This window comes from Accipiter gentilis, chromosome 14 (genome assembly GCF_929443795.1).
Source record: "Accipiter gentilis chromosome 14, bAccGen1.1, whole genome shotgun sequence".
NCBI lineage: Eukaryota > Metazoa > Chordata > Aves > Accipitriformes > Accipitridae > Astur > Astur gentilis.
The window spans coordinates 31607495-31625332 of NC_064893.1; the positions used below are offsets into that span (position 1 = coordinate 31607495).

Consider the following 17838-nt stretch of genomic DNA (forward strand, 5'->3'; position numbering starts at 1 on the left):
GGGGCTCCCCAGAAACTTTACTGTGTTTGTCCAATTGGTGCTTAACTAAAATTACCGAGCAGGTAGGTGGTTTTCTGGATTCTGAAGGACCCAGAAGTTCAGCTGGGAAAGGGAACAAGCTGGTCTGCTCCCATGTAGGGGATGCTCTGCAGCAGCAGGCGGGTTTTGGACGTGTTCGCTCTGCCATCTAGGGTCCAGGCTCCATGGTGGGCTGCATGCCTCCGGTAAGCCTGTTTTCCTCACGAAAAGGAGCTCTGACTTTTCTGCAGGATGGACTGGAGTGGAAATTTCAGCTCTGAGCCCTTCTGGAGGGAGTTCATGCGATGCACGCAATGCATACGTGCACCGATGTGCTGCTCGGGGATGAGTTAATGCAGGTGGTTTTTGAAGCGATGCCACTGCCTGGATCTTTGGGAGAGGGAGATCCGGAGGTATCGCCAACCTCCTTCGGTCATGTCACTACTGAGCAGGAGCTCTTTTGTCTGAGATTACTTTTTTATTTACTATTTCGAACCCTTTCCACCCAAGGAAAATGTGCCTACAGGTGTTTGCTCCAGCGAAGCCCCGTTTGGGCGTAGCAGGGAGCTGGGATTACAGCGTGCACCAGCTCTCCCAGTTAATCTATCATGCCTCAGTGTGTGCTGCCGTTTGGTTTAACCGCTTAATTAAAACTGTCTTAATTGATGTATATTCACTGGCTCCTTCATGCTCTGATTTCACTAAAAGCTTCAGCTGAGTCAGGAGAAGGCAAAGAATAAACCCACATTTTAGCATTTGCCTTTTAAAGAAGAAATGGGGACCTGAAAAGGCACGGAGGCTGTGTTTGTATCTTAGTGCAGAGAACCAGCCCCAAACCTACGCACTGCTTTTGTGATTAAACGGGAATTGAGCAGAAAGCTAGAAAAATTAAAGAAATGCCAGATCAACAAAACCCCCACATCAGTGCTGACCAGTAGCAGAGGGAGAAAAAGAAACAGAAAGGATTTCTACTCATTTTTGGTACTAGAAAGTTGGAGTGATAAATTGTGTCAGTGCCTCTAAAACATTTGTTCAATAAATCATCAGGAAATGTGTAATTGATAGGTCTGGTTGTGGGGGAGTAACTGGGACTGACTCAACTGAAAGCTGAAGTGGAAAGAGGAGCTTGGGGGCATTTGTTTGTTTTATTTAGCATCTAAGTTCAATGGTTTAAAGAGTAATCTTACTGGCTTTTCAGTTGTATCCAAAAAATCTCCTCTCTCCATCACTGACTTGCGTCCTGTTAACAGTCCTTCAAGGGCAAGGAGATAAAAAGTTTGCTCATGAGTTTTGTGCGAAAAATCTCATGTTCCCTTATTTACCAAATTCCTTATCCACGCCAAATTACATAATGTTTTAAGGTGTGTCCCATGCCCTCTTCCTCTTCCTTCCACTTCATTTTATGTCTTTCTGTTTAGCTATGTATTATTAACTTCCTTGCATAAAAAGAGAGCGACCACCTTGCCGAAAAAAGTTTCTCTTTCCTGAAGGATACTTTATGCCCCAAACCACCATTAGGCTATTATTGATGGAAACAGGAGCGAGCTGCCAAGAACATAATAAGGGTAAATGATACCCCAGAGCAGTGCTGGAGTAGCATTAAATGGATCGGAGAGATTTCATTCACAGTTCTGCCACTGAGTTATTGCACAGTTTCGGAAAGGAAAAAGGTTTCTGCCCACCCAGGGCTGGAAACCCAAATGCTGGAGTCAGGCGTTAATGGGATCAAAAGCTGGAGCTGGCTTTTCACCTTGGGCTGAGAAGCTCCAGGTGTCTTAAATGGGGTGCCCAAAAGTTGGACTGAGATTTTACAACCTGAGTCTTCCTCTTGTAACAACTCCTGCTTACCCCTTCAGTGAATAAGGAAGAAATGTTTCTTTAATTTTCAAGGATAGTATATGGTTTAATTAGCCAGCAAACAAGGCACAGAAACACCCAGACTGGGATTCTGCTTAGGAACAGAGCTTGGCTGAGTTTTTGGCAATGAGTTCACCCTGCAGAAGTTCATACCCTGTTGCTGCATATACAATCCCAAATAAACGTGCTTATTTGGGAAAACAACTTTTACTTAACTTCTTAAACCAGCTGCTTTTGCCTAGTTAGAGGCAGCGGGTGGTAAACTGGCACGGGGGTGTCCCCCAGTCACCGCACTGTCCTTGTGTTATCGCACCTCCTCAGGACCCGGTCCCTGGCATCTTCATAGACCATGCGGTAAAAAGCAGGGAGGGTAAAATATGCCTGCCCAGCAAATTTGAATAAAAATAATTTTCCCTTGAGGAGCTTTAGCTGTGAGAAGACCAGGTAGATACATTCCTATGATAGCCAGGGCAACTGCAATTCTAAGGAATTTGGATGCTTTGTATTCCTATGAATTTCTCCTAAGGCTCCAGCGTTTACTTTTGCTCCACAAAAAGGGGCATTTACCACTGCAAGGAAAAGGGTCCTCCGGATTTTTCCTCTGGACCAGACTCTCAGGGCACTGGAGACCAACTGCCAAGGAAAAGCAATGCCTCCTCCTGCACGCTCTCCCCCGTGGGCTTGGTGAAGTTGTGAGCAAGGACGCCAGGTCCGCTGGGCAGCTCGGTTCTGCTCTGGCCCAGCAGGTACCACATCTGGATCCACCAGCGTCCCTCTCTGGGGTGGGGGGCAGCTGCAGGACAGCGTTTGGATGCAGCACACGCCAACGCACCAGCCTGGTCAGATGATGGGGAATGTGATTTAGCAAGCTGAGAATTTTCCTGCTTATCCCAGCGGTGTGAACCAGAATGAGATAAAATATAACGATGTTATTTAAGCACACCTTAATGTGCTGTATCCATTGGGAAATGCTCGCACCTGGCCTTCTTTAATAGCTTTGGGGAGGACGGGAGCTGCTGAAGGCTTCGAGCCAAATCATCTGGTTCAACCGGGGGCTGCTGTGCCTGAAACGAACTGTTTATTCTGCCAAGCCTCTTTCACTGCCTTGTCTAAATGACTGGCAGGCTTTTTAAAATCCACGCACTGGTTCATCTAGATTCTTCTACTTCATCTTTCTGGAAAAAATAGCAGCGTGGAGGGAGGGATTTTACTTTTTCTTTTTCTCTTGCAAAACGGAACTGCTGTTTCATCAGCCAACCTCGCTATGGAAAATACCGTCAGTCCATCCACTTTGCTCCTAGACAGCTCTCCAAAATCCAGCATGCGCTTTCTTAATTTAGGACTGATGCCTGGTAAGCCAGATAACTCATGGGACAGATAAAGGTCCCTTTCCAGTGCCATTCCTTGGCTCTGAGCCCATTTCGATGACATCAGCCTTAATTTTTAGCACGGTGATAAGGAGCTGGCACGGGGCACGAAGAGCTTCGGTAACCGGCCTTTATCTGTCAGGATGCGGCTGATGTCTAACCTTAAGAAAATCAATATTGTTAAAGGACTCTGAAGGGACAGTGTCCTCATAACTGAGGGCACTTGAGATTTCTGTGCTTGATTTCATACATCAGAAAGAAAAATGTTGTCTAACATTAGAAATAAGAAAAAGGGAGGTGTGAAGGTTTAATGCCAGGAAGGGTCAGGCCCTCAGTCACCATCTCGCTCCTTTTCATCAGCCGTTAAATATGTCGCCAAAGTACCAAGAAATCACCAGAAATAAACAAACGCAGTGAATAGAAGAAGTGCAAAGAAAAATAAATGTGTATTTCATCTCATGAAGGTTAAATCTCTGGTATTTTTACTGAATTTTACTGAAATTTACTGAATGCAAATTTTCCATTCTGATGCTTTGAGGCTTAAATTAATGATTGTGATTATTTAATTTTCCTCCATTTCCCTTCCGATTGCAACCGTCGCTGTTGTTTTTAATAGCACACATATACAGTTTTGCAGCTGCCACAGTCATTCATGTGAAGGTACACGCTGTATCACGCTCAACGCTTCGGTGTAAAAGTCTGGGCTACGTTGCTCTTCCGCAGTGCTAATGTAAAACCATCTGTGACTGTGTCATTCAGCTTCTAGCTATTCCCTTAGAAAACTACAGGTCATTCCCTTGGCATCTGTCCCTATAAAATGTACATTGCACAAAGTCATGATTGAAATGTACAGAGGAAATCACACATTCACCAAAAAAAAAAAAAAAAAAAAAAAAAAAGTCCAATCGCTATTTTACAAGAGAAAGTGTGTACCATTCAATACATACAAAATGTTTTAAAATTGTACATAAGTACCAAAGGCATTATGAGAGATTCTTTGGAGATGAAACGAAAGTGCAAAAAAGCCAAGGCAACAGAGCAAATTAAAGGAAGCAAAGCAGCAGCTGTCTTTCCAAAGGACAACCAAACTTTCATGCTCAACTGAGCCCCAGATTTTTACGAGCGGGAGGCGAGGGCGTGCAGCACCTGCACTCGCGCCAAGAAAGAACGGCCTGTCCCAGTGTGAAATTCACCTCTTAGCTCACCGTCAGGAGAAACGCGTGAACCATTTTTAGCCTAGTTAAGGCCTGAGGGGCCAGATGCTGTTATAAACCGCGAGAGCTTCAAGGTGTCTCAGGGAAATGGCAATATACTCCAGCAACGGATGTACCCTTTGCTTAGAAACATACTTGGGACTGAAGCGGCTCTTACAGCTGATAACTTTAGACCTAGAGGTGAATTTCAGGCCAACGCAAAAACCTGATTGCTATTTTTTCAATGGCACCCAGCAGTATTTAACTGGAAAAGTTAGCTCTTCATGCCTTTATTTAGATTAAACACTAAAGGGTAAGTTCTACCCAATATAGATCCTGTATTTGTGAAAATATGGGCAAAATAAAATCCTAGAGGATGATTCATTTGCTGAGGTTGGTGAAATCCCTGTATAGGGGCAACTGGAGTCTGAGGGTTGACCTGCTTGGAGAATCAGATTTATTGATTATAACTTTGCCATTTCTTTCGTAACTCTAAGATCAAAAATGGGCCTTTGATGACTCTTTTCTTAAATGTCTCTTAACTAGGGGCTTTTTTAAGTACATATAGGCAAAGGCAAGAGCAGGACCCACAGGGCAGCAGGCTCCTCTGCCCAGGCAGTAGCCCATACTGGGGCGATGCCAGGTTTTTGGGAGACCGTGGCACTGCCCATCAGCCAGCACCGCTGCCGTCACGGTCACCCTGTCACAGCACGTAACGCCTTTGCCCTTAGCTCTCCAATGGCGTAGGACAACTGTTTGGCCACATGTCCCAGGAATGGGCTTTTTGGTTTGGACTTGGAATATATTTGTTTGTTTGTTTGTTTGAAAGGAAGCCAAAGAAATTCTCATTTAAAGCAACTGCATCACTCTGCTGCATGGCCTGCGCTGCCTTCAGAAGTGGGATTTCTCCTTGGGATGGCAGTTACACATCAATCCCCCTTGCGAATCTTCCTTTTTGATAGAAATACATTATTTAACAGTCTTTTGTTTTGGTTTTACCCACTCTCCCACCTCCAAAAAAAGAACTTTTTTTTTTTCCCCTGTGCATCTCAGATGCAGCTTTATCTGTTTTAATGTGCGTGCCTGTGTTTGTATACACATGCACATACAGCAATAAGTATATGCATGTACGCAAACAACATGCATATGATTTTGCAGCCAAAGTTGTGTTGTCCTTTTATCTTGCAGGTTATGACAAAGATAAACTGTGAACTTCATTCAATCTGTACAGAATTTACAGTTCCAATGAATAGCAATGAAGAATATATAGAAATAGAGTAGTTAAGTATTTTTGGGCTGTGTGTGTTTGGTTTGTTCAGGTAATTTTTAAGTAACGTTGCAGAGGCAATCTCCTATTTTAGCTTCCTGGTAAAATCTGTTTAAAGAAGCATTCAAATGCAGTGTATTTCTTAACAAAACAGGACCTTGGTTTTTCTCTTTTCCCAGTTGAGTCACATCCCAGTCTAGGCAGGTAACACTTCGTTTGGTGCCTGTTCAATGCACACACGCTTATTATATGTAGTGATACCTCTCAGCATTTGGCATGTAATGTGCAATCTGTGTGCAGTATATGTGGATAGTGTGCCAAAGTGACACTAAGCAAGATAAATTCCATAAATACGTCTATACTGGAGAAACAGGAATATAGTTTTAGTGTATGGAGCATTCCTGTATAAGAACAGTGGCACCCACCTATACGAATTACTGATAAAAGAATAAAACATTTATAAGAATAATTTATTGAAACTCCTAAAGCATTTGATATACCACGCAGCAACTGCAACTATGGTTAAATTCTGCTCTTGATTTAAAATAACAAAATCTCTGTCATTTATCAGCTATATCTTGTTTTGCCTCGGTGTTCCTGAAAGTCTCATATTCTCTATCCCGTGTGTGAATTTTTTGAGAAAAAGTGAAGAAACTTCAAATTTTAGGGTTTGGGTGGTGGGGAAGAGTAACCAACACGGAAGGGTCCGCAGCCTGCCTGCTGACAGGAGCACGGTGTATCTTCAGCTCCGGGGAAGATGCTGGACCAGTTTGATTAACCAGGCAGGACAGAAAAGACCTGTCACCAGCTTTGATGACTTCTCCTCAGGTCATCAGCAAGGCTGAACATGGTGTCTACAGAGATGCTAACGGACCGAGCCTTCTATATCAACATCTGTAATAAATCCCTTTCATGAGCATCTCTGCATATGTGAAACACTGGGTCATGGCCACTGTGTTGGTCAGGTTTAAGAGATTACCTGCTTCTACTTCTAAGGGGAGGTGCCTATGGCATGCTAAAATAAGGAGGTATTTTCTCATCTTGGCTTGCAAGGCTTGCGCCGACCTTTTCTTGTGTGGAGCGGGAAGGAGAGAGCATCTCCCCAGGTCCACAGTCATCAGCGTCAAATGGAGCTGAAATTCCAGGGGAGGCTTCACCAGCAGCATGACATTCAGCCTTGGTTTTGGGCCAGAACCATCCAAAGTGGAGATTTTGGCATGGCTTCTACCTGAAACCGTTAACCCTGCCCTAAAATTATAGGCGTAGCTGCAGGTGAAATCTAGCCTGAGCTTGGGCACTGAGTTTTGGAAAGCTTTGCAGTTAGCTCAAGTTTCTCAGGACTAGACAAAGAGATGCTGCTTGAACAATTCCTCTGCGGCTGTATTTACAGGAATTAGGAGAGAGCAAGATGCTTCCAGGTTCCCTGGCAGCTTTGGAAATAGCACAGCTTGGACCAGCTGCTTCCCGTTTCTCCCCATTACCGAGCTGGAGCCTGGCATGCAAAACCACATGCCTCGACCGCTGGAGGGGACTGGGATCTTGAAAGTAGCTCTTGCTTCAGGGAGCAAAAGCATCAACGCTGTTAGAGTCTGTAAGCTCTTTTCTGAGATGTTCAGCCTGACAAGAAAATCTGAACTGAACCCTCATCCCTGTTCCATCGCAATCAGCTAAAGCCAAGGGGACAAACCCTTACAGGGTGCTGTACAGAGGGGCAAAATAGACTCCATCCCTGCGCTGAAAGACTCGGCAGAACAAACCAGGGATGTGTTGAGGCCACAATGGCTCAATGAGGAAGAAAATAAATTGCCAATAAAAAGCAAAACCGTCACGCTAACAAAATGTGAAGGTTCCCTGATGCATCTAGTGATGCCAGGCCAAAAGGAAGTCTCAGAGCAGAGTTCTTGCATTACATCTTCGCTTGTATATAGTCTGGACAAGGAAAGCGAGGATGTGGGACCAGGTCAAATTAGAATACGGCAGCAGCGCGAAGAGATGCAAGAGACTGCAAACACCAGCAAGGTGGGCGAACCTTGAAGTCCTCATGACAGTCTGGTATTACAGCAGGGAGAACTGTGGCAGAACATTTATGGACATATGAAGGTAGCTCAGCACCTCTCCATAAAGAAATTAAGAGATGCTTCCACAAGGAATGGATATGGCACAGCTGCAGGGTCCTCGGGACCCCTCAAGGGCTGTAGCAGGGTGGATGAAATTCCCAAAGAGAGGTTTCCAAAGTTTGGGAGTCACATTCCCCCCCCTGCCCCTCAGGCTGGGCTGCGGGCACAAAAGCACACGCACACCAGAGCTGGATGCAGGCGAGAGAACCCTATGGGAATTAAAACAGATATATGGCAATTCCCACACGTGTGGGTTCGAATGGCATCTCCTAAACGAAGACCCGGCCTCCATCCTTGGCACTGCCCGCCTTGTTCTGCCTGCTCCTCCAAACCCTCAGAAAGGGGTATCTGGGATGCTCTTCGTTAGAGGCATCTGGACGGAAAGGAGGTCGTCACACACAGCCAACGCAATTTGTATTTTTTCCTCCCCATGTACACGTTTCAAGGAACCACAGGTACAAACGTCATTTTTTTACCCCTTAGTTAAAGTGGAGTTTGTGCATGCTGTATCAGAGGATGGAGCAATGATCAGTCGCAGCATGAAAGACACTTGGTATATCAGTGTTACCTACAGAAGCACCGCAGCACCCTACGTGATGGGTCACTGGGGGGATGGCCTCTCCCCAAAATGATGCTTTTGGCAATGTTACCTTGTCAGGTACTACAGCAATCTGGGAGTGCAGATACAGCTGGAGCATATTGCTGTCTACTCATCTCAGGCTGCATGCAGTAGCAGGCAAAATTGAGAGTACAGTCAGTGAGATAGTCCGGAAAGCACATTCATACGTTAAAAAGGACCCGGCTGCTCCTCCTGCAGCAGCGGCTCCTTGCTGCTACCTAAATTATAAGCGTGATTAATACTGTATCAAAACGTGTGTAATCCCCCTCCCTCTAGACACTAATATAAGGCAAGCAGTATTGTGTCACTGGGGCATCAAACACTAAGACGTACTAAAGAAGATTCCTATGCATTATGATTATTATCCTTAACATTAAAAAAAAACCCCTATTGTTATTGTTAAAAAAACCAACAAACCCACACCCATGCTCTAAGCAGATTTTGCTCTGTGACGCAGAAAAGTCGGGGTGTTGGTGTGCAAAAAGCAAAAGTTTGCTTTTCCACTGCCGAGCAGCAGTGACCCACGCGGGGCTCGGAGGGGGCTGCTGCCCTCACCCCGGTGCCACGGCCCTCCGCATCGTGGCCTCAATGTTACTTGCAGGTGAAGGAGCTTTTGTATCCGATTTCCTTGTTTTTGGTTTACGAAAAGGAAGCTGATGAAAACAGAAGATGCTGACCCATGATGGAGAGTGGGCGAGAAAGGATGCGGGCATGTAGGCGTGGGTCGGAGGACCACAAACGTGTTGGGAAGAAAGGGATGGAGGCTCGCTCAACCTGAGGGTTCACCCGAGCGTGGATGGAGAAACAGAAATCCTTAGCCTGCTCCTGGGCTTTTTAACATTCCTAATAAAATACTCACTGCTAAGGGTCTTTATATGGGATAACTCTTGGGCAAATTCCTTAGGAATTTCAGTTTCTCTTTTAATACTTACATTTTGTTTTTAGCAATAATGTTGCTGTGACCACAGTGGTCTGAGGATATAAGGGAAATGAAGTTTGCAGTAGCTCCCTGTTAGGAAAAAGAAAAGTGTGTTTCTCTTTTCTCTTGGGTAACTGTTAGGAAGGGGAGCATTTGTATCTGAGGTGATGCTCTGGCTTCTCAGGTAGATTATACAAACTTGTTCTAAAAATTCACATAATTTAAAGTCTTAAAAATCAATTAAAAATGTAAAAATATACCTATTTACCAGTAAATAGCAATGACCCTGTAGAATTTTTTTGGATCTATTCAGCAGCATTTGAAACAAAACACAGTTTTAGAAAATCTGATCTATCACATAATCTGTCTAAAGAAATATAATGGCTTTCTGAGCTGGACAAGAGGTTTGTTTTCAGTGAGTTCCTTGACATTTTTGTTTTAAAAATTATTAATAAGAAAATGAGTTAACAAGGAAATTCACATACAAAATCTGCACTTGAGTAACATTAAAGTCCCTTCCCAAATATTGGGAAATTCGACTTATGGCTAGTGCTCTGTTCCTATATTTTGGGGTCACATTATGAAAGACCACCTGCACAGAGATTGCAACATCTCCAGCCACGTCTCCTGTTCGAAGACATGAATTCCTCAGACAATTTGAACTCACGCTTGGACCCGAAGCACCCAAAAACTGACTGTGGCTTCAGGTCCCAGTCTTGGGGATTGCTCCATCCTGCAGGTGGGGCCATTTGCAGAATTTCTCTCCAAACCTAGACCCAGATTGTGGAAAAAAAAAAAAAAGAAAAAAAAACTCCAAAAGTTTCCCGGAGACCAGATCTCAGGCTCTGGTCCAAGGCCATGGCTTCACATTCAGCACAGATGCACCCCGAAAACCAGGCTCCGTGCACACAACCCCGCGTGGGCACAGGGACCCCCAGAGCAGTTCGAGATGGCCTGCCAGAAATTTGGCTTTCACATCTTCTTCAGCTCTCCTTGGTCTCCTCTGTCCACAGTTGGCATTGTCTAAAACTTGTTTCTGTCCTCCAAAAACTACAGAACCAGACTTGGGAAGAACAGGGGAGCAAAGACCAGCCCAAGAGAGGCTCAGCAGAGCGACAAAGTTTGCCTGTCCATCCTTTTAAAGGACTTTATCATTGGGACTGCCTTACTAGCCAAACAAAACTGATTTATTTTCTTGTATCTAGTCATTAAGACTTCTCGCGGGAGATTACCACCAGGAGTGTGTGATACAGGAATGGGGGAATTGAGGGATTGGAAGTGAAGACTTTGCAGGGAGTATTGGACTATGAGTTAGGACAGGAATGAAATGATTTTTGTCCATAAGCAACGAGCAGGCTCTGTTATCATTTACGCAGGCATAAATAATTTCATGGAAATAAGCATTATTTGGAGTTAATGATGGGGTACGTTAACCCCCAAATCCGTGTCTTTTTGCCTGGATGAATGAGAAGTGATGATTTATGGCATGGTTGTGGATGGAGGCATGTGTCAGAATTTCTTTGAAATGATGCCAGAGATAAAGGTGGAACATTTCTTACACATTCCAAAAAAAAAATTCTGTGTGAAATTCGTAGCAGCAAGATCCAATCTGTGCTGCATGTATATAAAACCAGTTTTCTGTATCCAGTGATTGTGGGACAATTTCAACACCTTGTAAATCTATGAGTCAGAAGATCTTTATAAACTCTGGTGTAGTAACTTGAAGAGGGAAAACACAATTCTTCCTATGCAGTCTCTAAAGGAGGTAAAGACTGCCAGATTTCAGCCTGTGGAAAACTCAGAGGACACAGTGGAACTGCATGTCCTTGGGATACTCCTCAGGAAAGCAGAAAGTATCTGCTTTCAAGGGTGTAACATCATCTGGGCAGGGAAAAGGGATTTTGTAAAAAGAACTAGGAAATGGACATTCAAAATAGAGCCAATAGGGCTTCAAAATTAAGACATGATGAAAATTACATCCCACAAAAATCGTGCCTTGAAGTCCTGTTGACCTTCCCTCCTATATTAAAAGACCAGTCATGTACCTGTGCTGCAATAGGACCCCATGACATCATCCTCATCCTCGTCTGGAGTTCCTACCTTTATGACATACCCTTCTGTGCCAAATTTCTAGCAGGCCTCGAAAATTAATTGCAAACAAATAAGATAATAAATCTTCATTATCTCTGACTTGGACAAAATTTGCAGTGAGCAGCTGGCTGGGGCAATGTTGAATTTTGCTTCGCCCAATGCAATTTCCATTCCTGTGGTCACTAGAAAACACATGCCACCAAGTCTGATTTGGAACCTGCTGACATTTCTTGCTCTACCGGAAGGCATCTCATTTTGCAACGCGTCAAGGGCAAATCTGCACGATTTGCAGCCATTTTGCATTCAAAGATTTCTCTGTATGGAAGCCAAGGGCATCACTGGGTTCATGTTGCACAAAGAAATCTGGAGCCAAAAGGAGTTTGGGAGCACAAGCGGAGAGGGAAAAATTGCAGGAGGTAACAAAAAAATGGATCAAATGGGGAAAAAAAAGGAACTAGCATGACTGGAAGCCTGGGTTCCCTATAAGAAAAATATTTTCCCCTCCTGAAAAAATGGCAGGAAAAATTGTGCAGAGCCTTTCCCCACTCCTCAATCCCATGTGAAGACATGCGTGTTGGTCCTGAGCCCTAGCAAAAGGATGGTTTTGATTCCTATCTGCCAGCTGTCAGACTGCACCCTCATCCTCCCTAAGGCCAAAATAGCCCTGGGTCTCCCCTGGTTACTGCCTCTGGTCAAGCAAAGAGGAGAGAAAAAGGCTGTGATTCTCCCTTCATCCCAAGCAAGTCAACGTTCAACCTCCCTAAAGGCCACACAGAAATGAAGTTGTCACCTAAATATCCTTAACAGGCTCTTGATATGACACAGGGAAATTGTGGAGAGACGGGCTTTGCAATCACAGACACAGCCCCAGCAGAAAACACACACGGGATTTGGGCTGTAGGTGCATGGGAGGGTTCAGAGGCACAATGCCGGCCTTGGTGTCCCAGCCCTGGAGATGGATCCCAAACACAATTTCTCCTGATCCACCCCCTTGCAAAAAAACCCCACCAACCTATCCATGTAAAGGATCACTTTGTGACTTCGGTTTGGTCCCAAAAGAAACTCTGAGCATCGCTTTTCCCCTCGCCTTCCCCCAGCTGAATGCGCTGCTGAGGTTCCCGGTAACGACACAACGATCTTTCCAAGAGAAAGTACTTTAACAACAACAAAATGGGGCAGACTTGGATTGGCACAACTTGCGGGCAAGCACAGGTAAGAGGCTTCTGAAAGACCATGAAGAAATGAAGAAGCACCTCTTAACTCAGCTTGAGGGATCCAAACAAAACCAAAGGATATCCCGAGAACATGGGTGTGAGATTCTTGGCAGGGCAGAAGAAGAAAGGGAAGATTTTCACAGGGCATAGTGTGTGCAAAAGTGTTCAGGCACAATGCAAACTGTAAGAAAAGTGCCCGCTCTGACCAACAGGGCTTCAAAAGGATGGAGCTCAGCACTTAACTCGCAGCAACGCAGGGACCATGGCATCTTGCATATCCACCCTCTCCCTTTGGCCCGGTGGCTGTGCCTCCACAACAGCACTGTTGGCCACGACAATGGCTTCGCATGGTGGCAGCCCTCCAGAGGGGTTGCCTTTGGTTTGCCTTTGCTTCCAAAGCCCCTCCAGGTCCGTTGTCAACGGGAGGAGAGATAATTAAATATAATACATGGTTTAAAATGTAAAATTCCAGCCCCATAGTCTCTTGTCCTCCTCCTCTAATTTCTCTGCCCTCTGGGTGCTCTCTCTTCCTGCACTCAAGCTCATATTTCTGAGTTTTGCAACTACCTAAGATGGGATAATTTCCAAACCGTTATGGTTCAGAGCAGTATCCTAACCTGTCCCACTTTGAGGCCATGTCTTCTCTTCATGCAAATATTCCAGCCACCATCCCTCTCCTCCAGGGGCCTACACAACATCTCCATGTATTATATTGGAATTATGTCGCCTTCCTGACGGTTAATGAGGAACCACAGAGTAACAACCCCCCAGTAATTACACGTGACCTGACATCTAAGCCAGAAACAGACACGTGTTCATTCCGCGACTCCAAAATACCTAAAGGTGTAATCACCAGTGCCATGACGTGGCAATTCCCACCCAACCCTTGTCAGCTGCCAGTTCCTGTGACCTCCAAAAGCCCCAGCCGGGTGATTTATTCCTGCCCTGCACTTCTGAAGGTTCCCGAGAAATGCAAATTGCCTACCCTGCACCATGAAATAATTTCACCTAATGATCTTAGAAAGAGACTATGAAAGAAATCTGGACTTCACGGCTCCAGTTCGCTCACCACCGTGACCTCTTCCACAAAGGCAGGCTCCAACCTGCGCGTTCCCCCCCCCCCCCCAGTGTAAGCTGCAAGAAAGTATCTGCCAGCTAAGGATGTCCTAGAAGGAGGAAAACCTTAGCTGTCGATCTCCTCGAGAAGTTCAACGCGTGGACAGCCGGAGCGGGCAGCTGCCAGCACTCGGACGTGGCTCGGTGGCTGCAAGAAGGCTTCACTGCCTGGGGGCTGACCAGCCCATGTCACTGAAGGGTCCCTCGCCCGTGGCCGACCTGGGAGGAGGACCGCAGGGCGTGCAGAGGTCAGAATCGGTGTCTGATTCCCCTTCTGCAATGTAGGGTCTGATTTTGGCCACGGCTGCATAGCAACCGTTGTTAAGGATGTCCAAATTCTCTTTGGACTGGGAGATGCTAAAGCCGCTGAAAGAGCGCTCCAGTTCCTCGTGGTCTACCGAGGGGATGGAGATGGACGTGTCGCTGTCTCTCATGGCACTCTCGTGGTGTTTGGTTGTAATGTCTTCGTTCCTCAGGTACTCTGCGCTCGCCCTGTGCCCACCGCTGTACGCTGACAAGGAGCGCTCGTGGGAGGGCGGAGGTGGGATGCGGACCAGCGAGCCGGGGTCTCCGACGGGCGAGGAGCCGTGGCTTTGCCGCTGGTAGACCTGCTGCTGGCACGATGTCGAGGGCGGGCACGTGTTGGTCGGGGCTGGCGGGGCGGAGAAGTTCTTCTGACCCATGGAGCTGGTGGACCTGATGATCTTGATGATGCAGCCGTTCTTGTCAATGTGCTCCCTGCTGTCTTCGGGGCTGTGGTAGGGAGGTGCTGGGTCTGGTTCTTTGGACCCAAAATAAGCCTCCGTCTCCGTTGGTGGGATGCCCATCCGCTGCATGTAAATGTTCACCAGGAAGTCCAGCTTCTTCTCCATTGACTGAACCTGCAAAACACCACAATTCCAGTGCTACACGCTGCATGCGGGTTGAAGCTCATTAACTCCCGAGTACAAGCAACTTCCAACCCATCTGGGCACAAGTGTGGGGCTGGGCTTCATAGAGGACCTCTGCCTACACCAGCCTGAAACTTTTACTAAATATTTAACTGTCCTGTTCTGAAGTATTTAATTCTCCACCCTGTTTACAGGGGTTTCCTTAAGCTCCCATAATCTTTTTGACAGGCACCAAATTCCAGGAAAGCTGGAGCATGCTCGCACCCTTTCAGCTCCTTACTGCATTTGGCATTTGCCTGGGCTCAGATGGCCATGGGGATTTCTGAGCCTGATTCTCTAGGAAGTTTTTCATCTTCTGCAAGGCCAGCAGCTACAGGGGCCAGGCTCGTGGACTCATTTGGAACATGACTAGTATGGTGGCAAAGAAACCAATGTGCCGTTTTCAAACGTAACGTAGACTTTTGGTAAACTCACTAAAAAAGAAAAACTATATGTCACAGACTCCAAAGCGCCTGTCTGGAAAGTAGTACTTGGGCTTCTAAGACATTTAGTGCCCTTTCATAACATCCGCCTTGTTTCTTTTTCAAAATATTCTTAGCTCGTACTTTTTTTTCTAAACGGTAATGTCCCACTGGGGAAAAAGAAGGCAGGGAAAAAACCAACCCAATGCATGCAACACCTTCTGATAATAACCCCCTCCTGACTCAATATACCTGTTTTTCAACTTTTCCAAGCCTGCCCATCATGCTGGGGTCTTCAGGCAGCTCCCCCTCCGCTGGCCCTTTGGTCCGATCCTTGTCGGTCATGGAGGATCCTCTCCCAACGATCTGGTCAACTCTACCGGGATCAGAAAATCCCCCCGACCCCGGAAAAGGACCTGGAGTCAGTTGGAGGCAGCAGGCGAGGAGGGCTCCGCTTGTCGCGCCTCCGTGGGACAAAGCAGCAGCCTCTCGCCCAACTAACACTCCAAATTACTCACATACACGCAGTGGCACTGAAGTGTTAATTCAGATGCAGAATTCAGAGCAGTATTAGCAGAGATTGAAATTATCCATTTCTGTTTATACAGATAAAACCTGGCACATTATGCACAGTAAATTTACCCACTGCAAAGAATTTCTTTAACTGGCTTTCTTCCAAGTCAATTAACTTCTTATTTGTACTGAGAAATTATGATTTAGGGGAAGATCAAGTTTTCTCTCTAGCATATGTCAAAGGGATTTTTTTCAGTCTTTGCAGCCATTTCCTCTCCTCAATGCAAATGTAAGTGTGTAATTCTCATGTCCATGAAAATGAGCCTCTTGCCCTAAGATCCAGACAAGCAGGTGTAGTGCTAAGTGTTTTAGTGGAATTGCATCAAGGCTAAATTTGGTCGTAACTCACCAAACGTTACCAAATTGTCTTCATCTCAATGCTACTACAATTCACACCTGTATCATTAGACGTTTTCTATTAGCAGGGCTCCAAGCTGGTAACAGCAGAGGACACTCCTGCCAAATCAGCAGCTAAAGCTACCGGGCATGTTGTTTGGCACTAACTTCTTTACACACGTTACATTTGCAACTCCTTGTTCCCAGTATAGAAACACCTGGGTTGATATACAGCTCCGTATGCAGAGGAAGAAGGAGGGCAGAGCCAGTCTGAAAGCTGGAAGGCAATTTTATTTGAGGCATCAAATCTAAATTTTCTAGAGAGTAAACACCGGAGCTTCTTGATCCCTCGAAAGTCAGGGGAGCAACTCAGTTTTGGAATAGCTTTTTAATGGCAGCCCAGTTTACAACCTAATTCTATGCCAGGCAAACTTTACTCTTGCATAATGCACCAAACGTAAGGGTGGCGGGGGAAAAGAAGGGTTAATTAATCTGACTGAAACCAAGTTGAGGTATCTTGAGCGGAAAACTCAAAATGCTTCTTACGCAGTTCTGCCGTGTGGGCCATGGGTCCATGCACCAGGAGGAGGAAAAGGAAGGAGCTGAACGCAGACAGACAGGGGAAAATGAACAAACAAAAACCAAGGAAAGGAATGAGACGTGAGGCTGTTTCCAACACAAGAGCCATCTGTTTTCTTTACATTTGACAGGGACTTAATACGGATGTTGGCTGTTGACATTAAGGGACAGGTATCAGTTGGTACGGACCAGCGTGGCTCCCTTGGCTTATATTAGACCAACAGCAGTTTACGGCACCAGGGGATCTGGCTCAGAGAGATTAAGTGGATGAGCACATCACACTAAAGACAGAAAATATAAGCCAACAATTATATTAGAGTTTATCTTTGGTCCCAGAAGATACTTCATTTGGGCAGGGATGCGACAGAATACCGTTCTGTTTAAAAAGTCGTATCTGATCCTTTGCTTAGCAATATAAGCATAGGAATACAAGGAGCACCAAGTGCTATAATTACAAGTGTGAGGAATATGCATGCCTTATTTCTCTCTTGTAATGGGAAAAGGAAATCATTGACATGTACAGGAACTCCCCACAAGGGATGCAATTACTGACATGACATACAGCACAAGAAATCCTATGACAATGTTGTTACCATGTAAGCAAAGAGGTATTAAATTGGATACCTCGGGCTACCTCGGTTTGGAATCACAAGTCAAGGCGTAGTACAGCCACTGAACGAACTCCTCTCCTGTATGCACAAGCAAGTAGACTAGTAAAACAATGAGCATGCGTTTAAAGAGGCCCAAAGTCTAAACGCTACTGAATATCGTGGAAGGCCAAGAACCATCGGGGCGCTCTGTCCTCGTGTCCCATCTAGCACAGCACTAACACTGAAATGTGTCCACTAATGGAAATGAGACGTCCTTCAACAGCTGCTGAGCAGAGCAGGGAGGCAGAACACACCGTAACACAGAGGAAAACTGAACATCGCCGTGCTACCGTGTATTGTAATAGAAAAAGACAGTCTTGTGCAACCCTATTTCTAATCCTGCAGAAATTGAGGAAGGACTTCTGCTCTCTTCCATGTCTTTAAAAGAAGAGCTATGCAGTAAGTGAAGCTCGCATGACCCATGTGAAGCACAGGAGGCCAGCTGGCACTTCACAGATGGAGTGATCACTAGGATCATATAGAAGAGCGCTGACTTCTTCCGTCACCTTCAGGCTGGACATAACTTGCCTGTAGACCTGCTGTGATTTAAAAGCAGGACTGAAGCCCTTCA

The 17838-nt window shown here is 45.6% G+C and overlaps 1 protein-coding gene across 6 annotated transcripts in view; it reads right to left on the reverse strand.

The window, feature by feature from the left end:
* Positions 1-4149: 4149 nt before the first annotated feature.
* KCNQ2 (potassium voltage-gated channel subfamily Q member 2) overlaps positions 4150-17838 on the reverse strand; it is a 77201-nt gene continuing 63512 nt past the window's right edge. For all 6 annotated transcript variants that reach the window (XM_049816579.1, XM_049816577.1, XM_049816580.1 and 3 more), the window contains 2 exons: positions 15382-15505; positions 4150-14659 (listed from right to left, as the gene is read on the reverse strand). In XM_049816579.1, coding sequence (XP_049672536.1) covers positions 13940-14659; positions 15382-15505 — 844 coding nt within the window. In that variant the 3' untranslated portion in view covers positions 4150-13939. The remainder of the gene's footprint in view (positions 14660-15381; positions 15506-17838) is intronic.